General features: G+C 41.9%; 1 protein-coding gene across 8 annotated transcripts in view; it reads right to left on the reverse strand.

Annotated features, from left to right (window-relative positions):
* Positions 1-19625, reverse strand: part of PPA2 (inorganic pyrophosphatase 2) — a 47169-nt gene that overhangs the window by 8585 nt on the left and 18959 nt on the right. For all 8 annotated transcript variants that reach the window (XM_048846934.2, XM_048846935.2, XM_075127559.1 and 5 more), the window contains 5 exons: positions 18298-18417; positions 17000-17086; positions 13651-13777; positions 3525-3652; positions 1207-1292 (listed from right to left, as the gene is read on the reverse strand). In XM_048846934.2, the coding sequence (XP_048702891.2) occupies positions 1207-1292; positions 3525-3652; positions 13651-13777; positions 17000-17086; positions 18298-18417 (548 nt within the window). The remainder of the gene's footprint in view (positions 1-1206; positions 1293-3524; positions 3653-13650; positions 13778-16999; positions 17087-18297; positions 18418-19625) is intronic.

Genomic DNA, 19625 nt, shown 5'->3' on the forward strand with positions numbered 1-19625 from the left:
TAACAATAAATCTCTTTGTTTAATTTTGTTTTTCGTTTTTACCAGTTTACAGTATATTTAAACAAAGCGTGTTAAACACAACTAATATTAAGAATGGTATCACTCAACAGTGATCACATCTTGCCAACGAAGATGATTTGGTGACTAACGCAAACCCAGCCAGTCCAAAAAGAACGCTGGCTTGGAGAACTGGGGTCAATTTCTGGCTCTGCCACAGACTTCCAGTGTGACTTTGGGCAAATCACTTAATCTCAATGTGCCTCAGATACCCCATCTATAAAACAGAGATAACAATACACTTGTTCTCCAACTCTCTGACTGTGTCCTATTTAGGCTGTTGAGCTATCTGGGGCAGGGAATATCTCTCACTATGTGTCTGTGCAGCACATTGGGGCCCCAATCTCAGTTGGGGACTCCTGGTTCTACTGCAAAACAAATAATAATAATAGTATGGAACAAATGATAGGCAGAGGATGCATTAGGGCTTTGTATGGAATATGGAGGCTCTCAGGGAAATCCCAAACAGTGTTATGGAAGAAAGGGAAATTCAAAATTGAGGACTAACTTGACAACTTAATTCCCTTGTTGTATTTAAAAACTGCAGGAATTTTAGAACAGAAGCTGATCATAAATACATCTACAGTGATACACAATAGGGTGGTCAGGACAAAATGACAGCAATAACTCTGCTTTTCCTTAGGTTAGGTTACTATCTTTAAAATTTTAAAGAATTCATAAATTTCATTTTACAGTGTAACTGTGTAACGTCACCATACTAAATGGCTAACACAACCCTAACCTTCTTTCTCCAGCTTAAAGTGAATACTTTTAATTAAATAATTTCTAAATATTAACAAGCTACACCTGGCTATATTATCAAATTACATAACAGGACATGTTCAAAGAAATTCAAAATGATCAGTATTGTGCAAAAAGCAACAGATTACACAGTAACTGGTTTTTGAGCTTTTACTAAAGTTTATTTATAAATAATCTGCAGGACTCAGATGATCAATATATATTTTCTGAGCAGTTTCCAGTAAACCCTGTGTAGTTACCATGCAAGAGCAATTATCTATCAGGATGCTGTAAAAACAGAAACGTTACTGCCACCTCAAAACAAAAAATGTAAGTGGTTCATACACAGCTACCACACTGACAGAATGAATACAATACAAATAGGAATACCTTTGAATGGACACTTACCATTTTATAGCACCTCTGTCAGCCTTTTTATGAAGCAAAGCTTTCCAGTATTCATGGGTGGATTTAATAATTTCAACAGCAAAATCCTAGTTTATATCAAGAAAAAGTTTTGAGATATAAGAAGCTACTAAATACATTCCAAATAATTAATTTATTAAAAAATGCAATTTCACAAGATATATTTTCCAAAACTTTTAATAAGGCTTCACGGGAGGCTCCCTACAATCACACTTTTCTAAGGTAAGAAACAGACCTCACTACCCACCAAATAAATTGGCATCACATTGAGGATACTTTTTGGTTGGTGGCCAGACACAATAAGGAGAATTCATGAAAAATGACATCAGTGTATGTGTACAGGAATAAATCATCATATTCTACATGTGTAGCTACAGATGTAGTAACATTGTATGATGCATTATTATTTGAGAAACACATGATCCTGTTCTTAAAGATTGTATTATAACGCATACACACAGGGATCAAAGTTAATGTTGCACACGCAGCAATATATTGGCATTTCCCGATTTGATTGCTTAACCATCCAACCTTAGTGTTGCATTAACGCGGTATATTAATTGCCTAGTTTTGTTTGGTGTGGAATTTAATTTCTTGTTGGTGTTTTGTTGCTGTTAAAAAAGGAAATATGGGGAGGAAATTAAAAAGCTTCAAAAATTTTTTAAAGTTTTAGACTTAACAGCTGTATGGACTAACACACACTTGCAGACAGAGCATGCATATTTCATAATTGAACTAGGTGGCTAGATACCACTGAGATGTTGCCACCCTTCACCTAGGGTGACCAGATGTCCAGATTTTATAGTGACTGTCCCGATATTGGAGGCTTTTTCTTATATAGGCGCCTATTACCCCCACACTCTGTCCCGATTTTTCATACTTGCTATCTGGGCACCCTATCTTCACCAGTGCCACTGGAACATTTTGGGGAAGAGTAACTCTTTTACATCCTGTATCAGAGGGGTAGCCATGTTAGTCTGTATCCACAAAAACAACGAGGAGTCCGGTGGCACCTTAAAGACTAACAGATTTATTTGGGCATAAGCTTCCGTGGGCATCCACTTCTTCAGATGCATGGAGACATGCATGCATGTCTTTTACATCCTGAGTCTCTGGAAACAAATGAAGCGCATCCAAGTTGGTCAGGGGGTGAGTACTCAGTGCGAACTCTGACCCAAAATTCCAGCAGTTTTGGCTGCAGCTTTGTTCAAGCCTCACTGAATATGCTTTGCAAAGTCTGTACTTAACAAAGGCAGACAGTGGAGGAGCTGGCAACAGAGTTTTGGGTTGTCTGCCCTTGTAACACTGGGTATTTTCCACCAGGCTAATGATTCATTTTATGGAGAAGAGTAATAAGAGGATCTTTACACCCAGAAAACATTGGAAAGTTTGTTTGGGTTGGTTAGTAGCCATTTTATAGCTGAGACAGTTTATAGCCAATTTGTGTACAGGCATCATTTCTCTGGAACCCATTTATAATGCTTAGGGAAAAAATCCCTCTATAGATTGTGCATAATATGTGATTTTCAAAACATTTAAAACTCAAATCAAACCCAATTTCACCTGGAAAAAGGTCACAGTGAGCACAGTCTCTACAGTGAGCGCTATTCCCATGTCCACTGCACTTCCAATCATCAGCTATTTTAGCCACAGGTGTCAAAAACTCATGAGAATTTTTCTTAAGATGAGAAAAGATCTTAGTCTTGAAGACAAAAACTGCTGAAACATTTTTACTCAAAATTACCAAAAAAATTCACTTCAGAGCAAAGACCAAGCATGGAAAAGTCTGCAACCTACTGCTTCTTTTAAAATATACAGTCTTGCAAAACTGTCATGAAGATTTGCCAGTCTATGCTCAAAATCTATTTCCCATTTCTTTCCTACGATGACAAAGATACTGAAAAGACCCAGCAAAAACCATATGCGTGTGTGTAAATCTCAACAGGAGTGGGACCTAATATTTTTCCCACTTGTTCAAAAGCCATTATTTTCTTGAGATATGTTTAATTTTGCAAGTTTGCCTAAATATCCACACAGACAAAAATACAACTATTCAAAATTCTCTATATGGATTAAGGTTTTCATTTTACAAACACATGAATATAAGCCAAATAAAGTTCTGATGTTTGATAATATATTCCTACTCCCTCCATACTGCATTTAAAGAATGCTGACTTAGCTTTATTCCATTATGATGGACCAACCACTTCCTTGCAAGCAATTCCAAAAAATCTAGGATATATCATTCCAAAAACCACACATGCCAGCAAGATGCATCTTTAAATCCATATCATCTTCACCTTGTCTTTAAACTCTCCATTAAAAGCAAACTGATTTTCCGGTTTGTCATCTGGGACCTTATAGAATCGGAACCACTCAGCTGTAGCCTCAAGATAACCCGGTTTGTGTTTCTTGACATCATCAATATCTGTAGGTATATATAAAAAAAAAGTATCACCTTTTTACTCACAGTTTTGGCAACATCAATTTTTAGAAGTCTTGTAAAATATTTGCAAGCAATTTGATTTCAGTGAATTCTTTCAAAGTCATCAGGGAATTTCAGTTTCTTCCTCAGTTGCACATAGTTGATGTTTTATGATTTCACCACCACACTAAAATAGATAAGCCAGGCACCTCCCAGTCTTCATTAATTAAGACCCAAAGGCCCAATAAATAAAATGACCACCTTTATAGCAGGTGGGGAAGAAAATTCCATATTTATAGGCTTTCATCTCAGTAGGTACCTCATGAGAGAGACTTGGATTACTTTATACATTTTATTTCCCAGCAACTGTGCCACTGCGTCTTTTTGATAATGGAAAAGTAATTGGCAAAAACAATTTTAGCTCACGGATTTTAAACTAGCACCTGAAAACAAAGTATAAACTTGGTGTAGCAAAGGAAAACACAAAATGTATATTAAAAACACACCTGACAGCACATATTACCTCTGAATTTGGCCCATTAGATACAGAAAAGGTAAATGCTTCTAGCATTAAGTATTCTAACACCTACTGCTAGTTACTTGTGCTAACACATTCTACCCTTACCTCTGCAGGTGCAGAGCACCTGGCAGCAGAATGAGAAAGTTCCTGCCGCGCAAGCATAGGACAGGCCATGAAGAGGGATGCATGCCCTTGGCAGAGCATGATGAATTTGGAAAATGGCTGTACGACTTATGAATTCTGGTTGTTATTGTGAAACTGTATTATGAAACATTTCTGTAACATGAGTGCCTGTATGTATACGGACCCATCACTGCTGACAGGTCCTGTAGCAGGTACAAATCAGACAAGGACAATGGGAAATATTTAGCAGACCTGAAGAAGATTTCTATGTAAGTTTGAAAGCTCAATTCTCTCTCACCAACTCAAGTTGGTCCAAAAAGATTATCTCACTCCCCTTCTCTCTCTAACATTAACAATGGTACTTAGACCTCACAAAAGTTATACTAAAGACAGCTGCATCCATAAAAAAACAGTTTTAGTTTAACTCCTTGAAGGAGAGGGGTGAGGTCAGCGCAGTGGAAAGTTACCCGAAAGATAGAACAAAGGAAGCCAGACGGGTTTATAGCAAGCCAGACAAGAAGCAGCTGCTTGGGCAGGAGAGGATAAGGTCACACAGTATGTGGTGGCCTCATGTGGCAGAGGCGCCCTACCTGCTTTATTGAGTCCTAATCGTCCCAAGGACTCTGAACAACGCAACTAGGTTAAATTACGAAGGATGAATATAAACAAACACCACAAACACGTAGGGACAAAATTAGAAGGCCAAGGCACAAACCAAGATTAAACTAGCTAGAGGCATAAAAGGTAACAAGAAAACAGTCTACAAATACATTAGAAACAAGAGGAAGATCAAGAACAAGGCAGGCCCATTGCTCAATGAGAGGTAGAAAGAGAACAGAAAATGTGGAAACAGCAGAAGTGATAAATGACTTTTTTGTTTCAGTATTCACCAAAAAGGTTAGTAGTGATTGGAAGTCTAACATAGTGAATGCCAGTGAAAATGAGGTAGGGTCTGAGGCTAATAGGGAAAGAACAAGTTAAAGAAGTACTTAGACAAATCAGATGTCTTCAAATCTCTTCGAGATTTCCTGGGGAAACATCCGAGTCATTAGAGATTATCCTCAAAAACTCATGGAAGATGGGAGACATTCCAGAGGACTAGAAGAGGGCAAATATAGTGCCAATCTATAAAAAGGGAAATAAGGACAATCTGGGGAACTACAGGCACCACTGAATTTCATGGCCCATGACCGTCAGTAAAGGCACCTGGGCTAGCTTGGCTTCTCCTCCTTGTTTCCACTTTCTCTAATAGGCTCCAGAAGCAGTTGGAACAGAACAGTAACATAAGCACCATGTGATTATTCAGCAATTTAAAATTTTTTTTATTACGTTTTTCTTCTTAATTTGGGGAAGTGTTACAACCCGTAAGTCCTGTTGTTGTAAAGCCAGCACTCAGCCACAGGTAACCTCCTGTGGGCCTCATTACTCAACTGCAACCCACCCTAGTCACTTAAGAGACATCATGGACAAGCTGGAAAGAAAGCTTGTTCAGTCCACTGAAAACTAAGAGGATGACAGCTTCCACACAGGACTTGGGAGGTGGATGTAAAGTGTGTGTGTTGGGGGGGAGGGGCGGGGTGGGGAGAGAGCAGCGAAAGGAGGAGGAATTCACAGGGGTCCGATAAAGGAGCAGAAAAACAGGAAGAAAGGATAGCAGGTGCAGTGATTTAATACACTAGTCTCTAGAACCTGGGTTTCACATCTGTATTAGAATAAAACAAATAGGAGTCAATTGATTTCTGCCTTCCCCACATCACAGTCATTAGGTGCCATACTCTGGTACTGGATATGTACACATGGTCTCCATTGAAACTATGTATTCAGGCTGAAGTCAAAGGGAACTAAACGTGTGTAGAACAACAAATGTATAGCCCAATATAATTTGGTCCTATGTATCGGTATTGTCAATCTCTGCTCAGAAGAGGCCCAGGATGCGAATGCCAGGAGCCTTGCAGGTCACACAGTATTAACATGCATTAACACCAGTATGGGGGTGTGGTTTCTGCATATTGCCTGTATGCATTTTCCAGGTCCACCTTCATAAGCATCAAAGGTGACCCCAGGGTTAAAAAAGCAGATGAAAAAAAGTCAGCTGTTATTACAGTGAGTGTAAGCAGCTTGGTTTGAATAAGGGAAATCTCTAGAGGCCGGCACAAATGGCTACGGCTTTGCTTTTTGTCAAAGGACAGAGCCAATGAAAATGCGGCTCCCAAGTCTATCAGGCCTTACAAAAGGAAACGATAAAAATGTTTGTAGAAAACTACCATTTTTAGTATAACAGATGCTGTTTCTTGCAAGCAAAGCTAAAGCAACATGCTTGCAACAAGCTTTCTAAACAAGGTCTGTGGGAAGAGAAGACATATGTTTTTAATAACATCTTATAAACATTTACAGGAAGCAGCAGCTACACTCCATATAAAGGCATTTGTTGTATTTTCTGCAGCAAGGGGGGAAAATCAGCCCTGATACAGACAATTAATTTCTTTATGTTGAATGCTTACACAAATTCCCAACAAAAGCTTTCATGGGCCTCTTCTGCATATAAATATACCCTTACGTACAGAAAGGGAATATACACAGTACATGATACCAAGAAGTGCAATATACTTCATCATTCAGCGATTGACCCCATAACTCAAAACTGACTTAAAGCCACCACATATGGTCATCACCTATAATTAATAAAAACAACCCAAGACACTGCCCATTGCTATGTATTATGTTTATAAACAGCAGAGAGCATTTTTCAGGGGGGGAGAGAAGGGTGCTGATATTGTACAGTAACTATACAATGTGTTATTAATATACCAACATTGACAGAAATTATTTACAGATATGTATATATACAGGCATCATTCCAATGACCAACAGAATAAAACCAACTGGCCAAGATTTCCAAAAATGACCAGTGATTTTGGGTTCCTTGGTTTTTATGTGCCAACCTTGAGACACCTTTAAGGGGCCTGGATTTTAGAGGGTAAGTGTTCAATACTTTCTAAGAGCATCTGTAAGACACTTCAAACCCAGTACCCCAAATCACTAGTCACTTTTAAAGCTCTTGGCCAGTATGAATCTCATTTTAGGGCTTTGTAATTGGGGCTAAACATAATCATGCCCAAATATTTCTCTGAGTTTGCAGGAAAGGTAAATTGGTCCTGATCTGTATTTGAACTTCAATACATAAATTAAATCCCACTATGAGACAAGTGATCAAAAACATTTTCCATTTCAAGAATTTGACTCTCTTCTTGGCCAAGATATTACACAAAGCTCAGGCCTGCTTTAGAGATTCAAGAGTGGGGGAACCAAATTTTAGATCCACATCCAGACCCACGTCCTTGTTTTTAAATTGCTTCACTGAGTCCAGCAACGGTTATCTGGCTACCAGCTGCCTGGGCAAAAAATGGTGCTCAGGTATGTAAAGGGCAGAGTTAAACCGAAGCTAATTATATTAAAACAGGTGGTTCTTCCCTTGCACCAATGAAAATTTCCAAGTTAAACTTTTTAACTTACGCACACACTTAAAAAGCCAGTGTCTGAACTGCAGCTCGATTTGAAACAGGAATTGTCCCCACCCCTTCCAATATTAACAGTTGTAATTTTACAGCCCCAACATAATGCATAAAGCCCAGCCCTTTGAAACTGTGCCTGCTTAATCCCCAATGAAATTAATGGGAGTTGATGCCAAGCACCTCTCAAGCCCCATATCGTACCATTCAGGTATTGCAAATGCAAATTACAGCTTTTTCATTGCTCTATATGAGAGAGTTCTAGGCACAGTTTCCAGTTTAAGCAATATTTATCAATAAATGCCTGCAGAATTGGAGGCCTCTATATTGGGAGGACTCTGTATAAACAATGGGAAATGCTCAGAAAATGCTCTGCTTTAAATTCTGTTTTGGAAATCAATTGCAGTTATGAGAATGATCAAAAACCCAGATGGGGAAATACGATGTACCTGGTGCGTGTTTAAATCAGTAAGAAAAAAATTAATATACAGCACAAGCTCAGGACAGGATTTTCAAGCATTTAGCACTTTACTGTCCCTAAATTATTTTTTTTCCAGATTTACCATAACTAAACTTTTAATATAAAGTGGCCTGAGTCACCCAAGCAAAAAAAACCTAAACATTTTTCACAAATGTTAGCACAACAAAAAAGACTGACCAGATGTTGTTCAGACTTCTGAAGGGGATAAAGAAGACAGGAAAGGTCCTTGCTGGGCAGAGACCAAACATAAGAACTCTCAACCCAACCAGAAATATTAAGTGAATAGTAGAAACTGACTGATGCCACTGCCATAATGCAATGATATCAGCTTGTCAGTTATTAGAAGAGGTTTCTTAGTTTTATCCACAGCTATTTTCCATTTGAATAAATAAAAAGTCTCATGGGGTGGAGGGAAAACAAGTATAAAGGGACATACTGTACTGCACATTCCACCAGATTTGTTTATTTTCAGAATGAAGAGGGATTCCTGTTAACCACTGCAAGCTACAGTTATGTTTTGTTTAAACTAAATGGGGGACTTCCCCTCCCCCCCAAACCTTGGACTACTCAAACAATCTCTGAAGTGACCATTTCTTATATTTAAGAAATGTTTTCCCTCTTCACCCTCTGATTGTCAGGTGGACGCGTCTCAGGGTATGCCTACACATAGAATCATAGATCATAGAATATAAGGGTTGGAAGGGACCCCAGAAGGTCATCTAGTCCAACCCCCTGCTCGAAGCAGGACCAAATCCCAGTTAAATCATCCCAGCCAGGGCTTTGTCAAGCCTGACCTTAAAAACCTCTAAGGAAGGAGATTCTACCACCTCCCTAGGTAACGCATTCCAGTGTTTCACCACCCTCTTAGTGAAAAAGTTTTTCTAATATCCAATCTAAACCTCCCCCACTGCAACTTGAGACCATTACTCCTCGTTCTGTCATCTGCTACCATTGAGAACAGTCTAGAGCCATCCTCTTTGGAACCCCCTTTCAGGTAGTTGAAAGCAGCTATCAAATCCCCCCTCATTCTTCTCTTCTGCAGGCTAAACAATCCCAGCTCCCTCAGCCTCTCCTCATAACTCATGTGTTCCAGACCCCTAATCATTTTTGTTGCCCTTCGCTGGACTCTCTCCAATTTATCCACATCCTTCTTGAAGTGTGGGGCCCAAAACTGGACACAGTACTCCAGATGAGGCCTCACCAATGTCGAATAGAGGGGAACGATCACGTCCCTCGATCTGCTCGCTATGCCCCTACTTATACATCCCAAAATGCCATTGGCCTTCTTGGCAACAAGGGCACACTGCTGACTCATATCCAGCTTCTCGTCCACTGTCACCCCTAGGTCCTTTTCCGCAGAACTGCTGCCTAGCCATTCGGTCCCTAGTCTGTAGCTGTGCATTGGGTTCTTCCGTCCTAAGTGCAGGACCCTGCACTTATCCTTATTGAACCTCATCAGATTTCTTTTGGCCCAATCCTCCAATTTGTCTAGGTCCTTCTGTATCCTATCCCTCCCCTCCAGCGTATCTACCACTCCTCCCAGTTTAGTATCATCCGCAAATTTGTTGAGAGTGCAATCCACACCATTCTCCAGATCATTTATGAAGATATTGAACAAAACCGGCCCCAGGACCGACCCTTGGGGCACTCCACTTGATACCGGCTGCCAACTAGACATGGAACCATTGATAACTACCCGTTGAGCCCGACAATCTAGCCAGCTTTCTACCCACCTTATAGTGCATTCATCCAGCCCATACTTCCTTAACTTGCTGACAAGAATACTGTGGGAGACCGTGTCAAAAGCTTTGCTAAAGTCAAGAAACAATACATCCACTGCTTTCCCTTCATCCACAGAACCAGTAATCTCATCATAAAAGGCGATTAGATTAGTCAGGCATGACCTCCCCTTGGTGAATCCATGCTGGCTGTTCCTGATCACTTTCCTCTCATGCAAGTGCTTCAGGATTGATTCTTTGAGGACCTGCTCCATGATTTTTCCAGGGACTGAGGTGAGGCTGACTGGCCTGTAGTTCCCAGGATCCTCCTTCTTCCCTTTTTTAAAGATTGGCACAGCAACCAGACACCCGCAGCTGGCCCGGGCCAGCCGACCCAGGCTCATGGGCTTGGGCTGCAGAGCTGCTGCACTGCAGTGTAGATTTCTGGGCTAAGGCTGGAGCCCGAGCTCTGTGATCCTCCCATCTTGCAAGGTCCCATAGACCAGGCTCCAGCCCGAGGCCAGAAGCCTACACAGCAATGCAACAGCCCCAGAGCCCAAGCCCCGCAAGCCGGAGTCAGCTGGCATGGGCCAGATGCAGGTGTGTGCTTGCTGTGTCAACATACCCTCAGAGTTGTGTATTTTCCATCTGTCAATCTGCCCTGCAGTGGCTCAAGAGCGTAAGTACCAACTTCAGGGCAGACTGTTAGGAACCAGGGCACAAACCCCCAGTTGGTTGTGAGCTCTATGCCTAAATTTCACCAACCAATCGTCAAGCGTGAACTCCTCAGACACTAACAATCTTAACATGGAGTCACAGACATTCCTCTTCAGTACTTTCTGTTTGGCCACCCAGGTTATCCTACCTCTGTGACAAATGTGCCCTTACCCCAAGGATCACAGCAATATTCAGGTTACTCTCAGTCCTAAAAGACCAGCCACTTACCCCAGGTCAATTGCACATAGGATCTCACACCAAAGGCAGTTTATTAAAGGACTGGCTCTTCGTGCAAATATATTCTCTAATGAAAATCTGTGTGCGCGCACACATCACATGCCACAGTTCATAGTTTTGGGTTTTGTTTAAAAAAGAGAGAGATAAATAGTCTATTTCCAAATAAATTGGAGTTCTGTCACCAAAGTATCCAATCCTTTAGGGCAAGAGTGTTACTCAACAAAATAAAACCAGATTTAAGACAGCACTAGTGCACTAAGTATTAAACAGTGGCTCAGTTTTGTTCTATATTTTACTTTTGTCATACTAAACTATTTCTTAATCACTTTAAGTTATGGTCAAAAAAAATTATAAAAGAGATTAAAAAAGAAAAAACGTTGTCTAAAAATATATCACTAATTGCTTGTCAAGATCACTTAGCCAGCCACCAAGTGGTTCTTATTTATTACAAAATATATATGGATACCCACTGAACATTATGGAACGTTGTAAACTTGGGTGCAAACACTGAGGGCAACTCCACAGATCTGAGTTCCTCTGAGAAAGAGGTGGGGAAGACGACAGAGATGCTCTCAGATAACTGAATCTCAAATCATTTAGCCCTTCTTACAAGTTGTGCCTTTCTATTTACAAGCAGCTACAGTGTGGCTAGCTGAAGCTTCAAAGTCATTTCTAAGGGCTGTCAGTCGTTCTGATCATGGGGGCAAGGTCCATGGGAAAAAGCAAGGTGTCACAGCCTTCAAACTAAAAGCAGATGGAAAGAGGATCTATGTGCTACAGCTGTCACCTGAAAATCCAGGGCTAGTGATGAATCCAAGATAACCGTGTGACTATGAACCATGCCAGCAAGCCCCTTAGGCAGAAGACACACTAACATCACCGATCCATTCATGTAAATGCTTCCTTATGCCATTAGCATTAGTTCTGTCTCATCCAGATTGAACCACGTTGCTCACTGCAAAAGCAAAGAGTTAAGTATCTGGTTTTGATGAAAGAAGAGTCATAGATCAGAGTGTCATCTTCACACTGATGAAGCTGCAGGCTGAGACATCTCACTGCTTCCCTAAACTAAACTTATGGATCTCTGTAACGAACACACAGTATGAGAAGGCAGAAACACTCTGCTGAATTGATCTGCCTCAGTGATTTTACTAGCCTAAGAGCTTCCTTATCCTTTCATCACAGGTAATCTGTAAATCATGGTGACCTGTGGAAACAATGAAAAGGGGAGGGCCATCTAGGTAGCGGCCCACTGATGCAGATAACAACTTGCCTTAATATTGTATTCAGCCACCAGGAAAATGGTTCAATGGCTGAGCAGCATAATTCCTCAGACATCTAGAACTCTATTGGACACATCCGTTACTGCAGACCGACCATTAAAAAGGGCGCTATCCCAACAAAAGGATAAGCCCTGACCTCGAGTACCTGAGAGTACATAGGATATTTAGCCTCAGAACATAATTATTACCTTGACAAAGATTGTCCACCACTTGCACAAGATTTTAGCCCTTGGATTCCCAATGATTTTATTTTTAAGAATGAAGTCCTGTTAGCTACAGGATAGGTATGGCACAAACACAGATTGAACCGCTGAGACCACACGCTTACCTCTTCTGAAGGGAACACCTGCAGGAATGGGAAGGTAATCCAGTTACCATGCCACTTTAAAGCAACCCTGCCAAGCTGAAATCTAGCCAATTTGTAAAAAATAAGTTAAAGGTCATTTCAGGTGCTAAACCTGCCTTGGAGTCCTGCCACCCATTTTTCATGGCTACACAATCACACTTTTTTTTAGTATTTTTTTTCCTCTGTTACTGTGCAAAGGATCCAAACAAAACAAACCAGTGGATGAATGGCTATTAGGGAGGCAAACTAACAATACTGAAAGTAAACACTGAAACTAATTTTTTCTTTTCATTTCTTTCAGCAACAGTTCAAACTATTTCACAGATGCAAGTAAAAGCTTTTCAGACAAATGTGATTTTATTTTTTTTAAGTTAGATGTGTTCCTTTAATCTCTACCTTCCCTCTGCTGACACGAACGTCAATTTGATTTTGAATGTGAACTACAAAAAGCTAAAATGAGCCCACCAACTAATTTCACACGTGCAACAATTCTCAATTACTTGGGAATCAAGTTGTCAAAATCCTGTAGGACACTTTGAAAATGTAGGGGCATCTTCAGAGTTCAAAACTATACCTACCCAAATACCATAAACAAAAAACCCTCATACAGCCAATGGAAATTAGGGCTGTTCGAAGTAAATAACATTTGCAAGGGTTTAAACTTTATAATTTTCCCAACTACTTACTAAGGTAGTCATGTTTCAAAAATCATATTCTCTCACACAAGGTTCTGTGTATGACAGGTCATTTGAGGAAGTCCGGAGATAGCTGTTAGCCTTCCTAAAGCTTACCGTGAGATACGTACATGCATTCCCTAAAGAAGATGTTTAATACATGCTTCCTTTTCTTTAGGCTGTCTGCCTTGCCTCATCCTTTGTGTGTAAATGTCAGAGACCACTCTACTGGCCATGCAATTAAAAGCAAGGTGCAAATATTTAAATCTGGAGCTGCGCAGTTAGTAATCTAGGCCACACTTCTGTATTACCAATTCCAAGTTCTAGGTTTATCCTATTCCTCAAAGTTCACTTGCTGAAATGGATGGTTTGAGGACAGGTAAAGATACTTGCCATGAATTTTCTGGGCTTCTGGGTCATCCACACTGATGGCAATAATCTTCCAATCGGTCTCTCCTTCATCAATAAGAGCCATAACTCCAAGAACCTTTACCTGAATGATCTCACCAAGAGAGTGTACCTGAAAGCACAGCAGCACAATTCCTGTCTCAGTAAGGTATAGAAAAGGCTACACAGTCACAACCTCTTTGTTTTCCTCTAACAGACCAAAAAGTTGTTGTTCTCTTTCAACTCTGCCACATTCCTGTCCAGAGTTTTACTTCCCGTCCCTAACAGATTCCCAGGCCCACTTGCCCCTCTCCAGTCTTTTCTCACCTTTGATTCTCTCTTCCATCTCTCTGTGCAGGATCTCAGTAATTTCTTCAAGGAGAAAACTGACATGTTCTAGCAAGAATTTTCTTCCCTTCCCTCTATATTTACCTTAATCTGTGATCCAGAGGCACCACTCATTCATCTTCTAATCCCTTCTACCTATCGCTCCTGTCCCCATCCCAAGTCCTCATCTCTTCTCTCACTCTCCTGGCTCCTTTCTCCTAGCCTTCAAACATATACCTATCTCCACACTCTACATTCACCCTGGCTTCTCCAAATAGCACCTCCTCTCTCTCCTCTTCTTTTCCTCCAAGCCCCATGAGTGTGAGGTTTCTTCCTGCTGCAGCAATTTCCTTTCTTCCAATTCCTTCTTGGATCCCTTGTAATCCAAATTCAGGTTCCTCTTCTCCACTGGCACAGCCTTTACTTAGGTCACTATCAATCAGTCTCCTTCTGGCATAGTCCCAGGGGCATCTTCTGCAAACTCATTCTCCTTGATCTATCCACCACCTTTAGCACAACTGATTATTGCTACCTCCTTTCCTAACTCTGTGGACTTTCAGAATTTTTCTTCCTCCATGTTGTTACCACCTTACCACTCCAAATGATCCTTCGGAGTCTCCTTCTCCACCCATCCCAGTCAACATCCCATAAGCGTAAATAGACCCTCTTTCCTTTCTCATCTCTAGTTGGCCTCAACCTACCATCTCTAAACAGGTAACTCCCAAATCTGCCTTTTCACCTAATCTATCCCCCTCACTCTAGTCTCACATCTTTGTTTTTCTGTCTCGTGTTCCTAGGTTTCCCATGGCAATTCAAGTTCAACATGGGAAAAAGAAAAAAAAAAGTTCTCTTTTCCATCGCCATTAAGAATTGCACTGCCCTTGTGAGTTATTCAAGCCCTAAAACCTGCCATTTTTATCTCCTCTTGTCTCTCTCATCCAACACCCAAGCTTTTGTGAAATCCTTTTTTCCCCTCTCCAAAACTCACCATTTCATAGAGTTTAAGGCCAGAATGGACCACCAAGTCCTACGAAAGGTCAGATTAGATTTTACAGGCCACCACTACCCTCACACAAAACCCAACAACTGAAATTAGACCCCAGTATTACAGCCCACAGAAGACTAAATTATTGTGTGCCCCAGGCAAATGCAAGGGGCCAAGGTACACCAGTGCCCAATGCTCCCACATTGGCAGTGAAATGATTAAGTGAGATATAACCTTATAATCCAGGCAAATGAGTTATACCCACACTCACTGTAGAGGAAGCTGAAACCCCGCCCTCCCCAAGATCAGTGCCAATCTGAAAATTTCTTCTCAACCCCACATATGGCCATCAGTTAGACCCTGAGCACGTGAGCAACAAATAGCCAGCCAAGAACCTGAGAGAGATAGTGAGAGAGAGAATCACTGGTGCCGCCTCAGAGCTCTGGCCTGCCCCATCCAATGTGCCACCTCCAGCCATGACCATCCCTGATTATTCAGAAAAAGAAGATAAAAACACTTTCAGAATATTTGGGAGGCAGAGGGGGGAATCCCTTCCTGACCCCCTGCCAGAGGCCAGCTGAAACCCTGAAGCATGAGCTTTTAGGAATATAAGACATAAACCTGAAGTAAGCCCCAGGGTTTTTAAACCCTTCCCTATTAACACAAGCAACCCTCAGTTTCCTCTCAGATTCTAACAACAGAACCTTGCCCATACTTTGGCAGGGCCGGCCTCTGGGGTGGGCCATTCGGGCCCCCGCCCAGGGCAACCCACCAAAGAGGACGACATGTGCAGGGTTTGGATTCCCACCTGACCTGCTGAGGGCCAGCTGGGCTGGCGGCAGGCAAGCAGCAGCGCTGGAGAGGGGGCAAGGGGGAGAGACCCAAGCTGCAGAGGGCAGTTGGACGACCAGCCATCGAGCCAGGTGACTCCTCCAGAGCAGAGGTTCTGCTCTTCCCCGCTGTTCTGCGTGTGTAGCTGCTGCTGTTCCTGTCTCCCCCCACCCCCTTTCTCCTGCCCGGAGCTGCCCTGGCCACTCCGGACAGGGAGCATCCTGCTGTCTGCTGGGGCTGATGTCAGGGCGTCCCCCTCACCTGTGCACTGGATTTCCATTGAGCTGGGGTGATGGGACAGGGGGAAATCTGTGTGTGCGCTGCTGCCTCTCTGGGTCCAGAGCTGCTGGCGGCTGCATGTCTCTGAACACAAGCCTTCAGGCTCCTGACAACTGAGTGCTTTCTTAAAGAGACAGCGCACTCATACACTCAGGCACACACACACTCCCTTCAACACAACACACACTGTGTCACACACACACAATCTCTCTCTCCTCTCCTCCCCCCCCCCCCGACCCCCAACACACACAACACCAGGGCTCCCTGCATTCAGGTCACTTTCTCACCTGGGCTATGCTGAGGCATCAGCAGCTGCTGCTCTCCTGCCGTCTCCTTATGCAGCCAGGGGGGGCATGGGGCAGAGGAGCAGCAGTCCAGTGGGAGAGCGAGCAGCAATGCCAGCTGCTTTGTGCATCCAGGTCAGTTTCCCCACATGGATACAGGACGGGGATGCAGGGCTTATGGGAGCAGGAGGCAGGAGTGACGTGGGCACAGTGAAACAGTTGGGGCACAGGAGAGAGGTGCAGGGGATAGGAGTGAAGGGGTGCAGGGACTAGGGGCACAGGAGGGGAATGCAAGGGTTGGGGTGACGGGGTATGCACAGTGTAGGAGTTTAGGGGAGCAGGAGGGAGGTACAGGCATTAGGGGTGAAGGTGGCACAGTGCAGGGGTTAGGGGGGAAGGGAGGGTGGGGAGTCCATGGGGGACCAGGAACAATGTGAGGGGGCACCACACCCATGGGGGCCAGGGGCACCAAAATGCAAGTTTGCCCCGAGTGCCATTTTCCCTAAACCTGGCCCTGTACTTTGGTCATCCCCCAACCACAAATACTGTAACCTTTTCCCTCTGGTCAATTGCTTCCACCTTGCCCCCTCCATTCTATCCAAAAAGCTGCCACCAAAATATTAAAATAACCATGTTTATTAAGACAAACCTTTGTGCCTATTTCACACACATCAATGGGATCATTATCACCACAGCATCCTGTATCCTTATCTTTATGGTGTGGATCTTCCCAAGTCTGTTAAAGGATTGAGAAACACAATAATTAATCTCCAATCACAATTCCTTAGTTTATCTATAAATTACAGAGATTAATAAAACACCAGTAAATAAAGATACAACCTTCCCTTTTTCTGGCAATAGGCATGCTTAGCTCAAGAAAGATGATAGATTTTATGAGCCTGGGTAAGATAGCTGGTAGAGCACCAGCCTTTTAATCTGAGGGTCTGGGATTAAAGTCCCTCTTCAGGTACAAATGCCAAGTCAAGGCTGGATGTGTTTCTAAAGATATGCTCAACATTTTGTTTGTTGGGTTTTTTAATTAAAGGGGATGGTTTTACAACTTAGTTATTTCCACTTTTAGAAAAAGTTTGTCATCAATAGCTATTTTCCTGCTATAAGTGACTTTTTTTTTGTGATTTTTATATCCTCTGAAGTAGGTAATTGCTTCAATTTGGAGATTTTTCTTTTCCATGTTTGAAGTAATGAATCTACTAGAAATGAGGGAGAAAAACACACACACACACGCACGCCCTTCCACCAAAAAATATGGATTTTAGGAAGAGGGAAAAAAGAGTCTCGTGGTGAAATTTCTTCCAAGGCACCCTTAAGTACTTCCCAACTGGTTGCTCATGAGCAAACATCTAAATCCTTATTGTCACCAAATTTGGAATTTCAGTCACTTTTTATAAACACGAAACATAAAATTTTAAATGAAATATGATCAAAGAAGTCTAAAAGTTTAAAGTGAAATAAGTCAAAGTACATGTAACTAGAGTTTAACCCAAAAACCAAAGTCCCTACATTTTTTTCCTTTGTCAAAGAGGTTAAGAGATTCCAGTTACTATTTGCACTGCCAAATATGAATGGCATCCATGAATTTACCACTTGAACTTTGTGTAAGGGGAAAAAATGTTACTACTACTTGTTTTAAGTACTTTTGAATGACACGAAGATTGCAGCATAATCCTGTCACATAGTAGAGGGAAGTAAAACATAAATTCAAGGTTCCTTAATACTTAACTCCTTCCTGAAATAGCACACACATGCCCCAATTCTGATCAAAATTTATGGACACACTAAAGTTCTGCATAAAAAATTCCTAATTTACAAATCTATCAAACAGAAACATCCTTCTTGCAACATATTTGCATTCAGGCAATGCTCAGGATTTATAAGGCAATTTATTCAGAAGACAGGAAGGTTTCACCATTATAACAAAAATGTTACCTGAGGGAGGGCACCATAATTCCATATATAACCCTTGTGAGGGAAGATATTGGCCACATATCGAAGCTTGCCTCTCTTTATATCTTGTTTAATGGGATTCAATGGTTCCTTGGTGGCAATCTAAGCAGATTGTGAAAGAGAGAGAGAGAGAGTAAAGAATTCTAAAATGCACAGCAATTAATCCTGTACCGAACTGGGTAAGAAGTTGCATTTTGGGCAGTGGGGAGAGCAAGCTTGAGGTCTGGAAAGTATTAAAGTGCGATAGCCTCACTAATTCTTTAGGGTTATGTTCAAAAACAGACTTATTATTAATGTTTTAAGCTTTGGTGTGAAGTATTCATGGCAAAAAAAAACTGGACCCAGACACGCAAAGCCATATCATTATAAGAAGTCTCTCATGGTCAGATACAAATACTGAAGGGGACCTAGGTTGGAAGCACTGCACTTTATGGGCCAAATTTGGCAGTAACATAAATAGGGGTCCAAGCTGATCAGACAACAGGGGTTTGACAATGACGGAAAACTGCTTTAACTGTTAGTTGTTTTCCTACACCATCTGCTTTCTCTACCCATAGTATATAAATTACACTTGTTCTGCACACTCATTCTGCACACCCAATGAACACCAAATTAGTGCAAGATTGGAAGCAGATTAAGTTAAATCAGAAAAACGCACTCTGGTTCCTAAATAGGCATCTCCACATGGGGATCTATTGCAGAATAGCTTATTCCACAATAGCTATTCTGGCCAATTTCCCGAAGTAGACAAGTCTGACTTCATGGCCTACACATGTTTTCTGACCTATTTATGCTAAGCATCGTTCCCCTCTATTCGACATTGGTGAGGCCTCATCTGGAGTACTGTGTCCAGTTTTGGGCCCCACACTACAAGAAGGATGTGGAAAAATTGGAAAGAGTCCAGCGGAGGGCAACAAAAATGATTAAGGGACTGGAACACGTGACTTATGAGGAGAGGCTGAGGGAACTGGGATTGTTTAGTCTGTGGAAGAGAAGAATGAGGGGGGATTTGATAGTTGCTTTCAACTACCTGAAAGGGGGTTCCAAAGAGGATGGATCTAGACTGTTCTCAGTGGTAGCAGACGACAGAACGAGGAGTAATGGTCTCAAGTTGCAGTGGGGGAGGTTTAGGTTGGATATTAGGAAAAACTTTTTCACTAGGAGGGTGGTGAAACACTGGAATGCGTTGCCTAGGGAGGTGGTGGAAGCTCCTTCCTTAGAAGTTTTTAAGCTCAGGCTTGACAAAGCCCTGGCTGGGATGATTTAGTTGGGGATTGGTCCTGCTTTGAGCAGGGGGTTGGACTAGATGA

This window comes from Caretta caretta, chromosome 4, assembly GCF_965140235.1.
Source record: "Caretta caretta isolate rCarCar2 chromosome 4, rCarCar1.hap1, whole genome shotgun sequence".
NCBI lineage: Eukaryota > Metazoa > Chordata > Testudines > Cheloniidae > Caretta > Caretta caretta.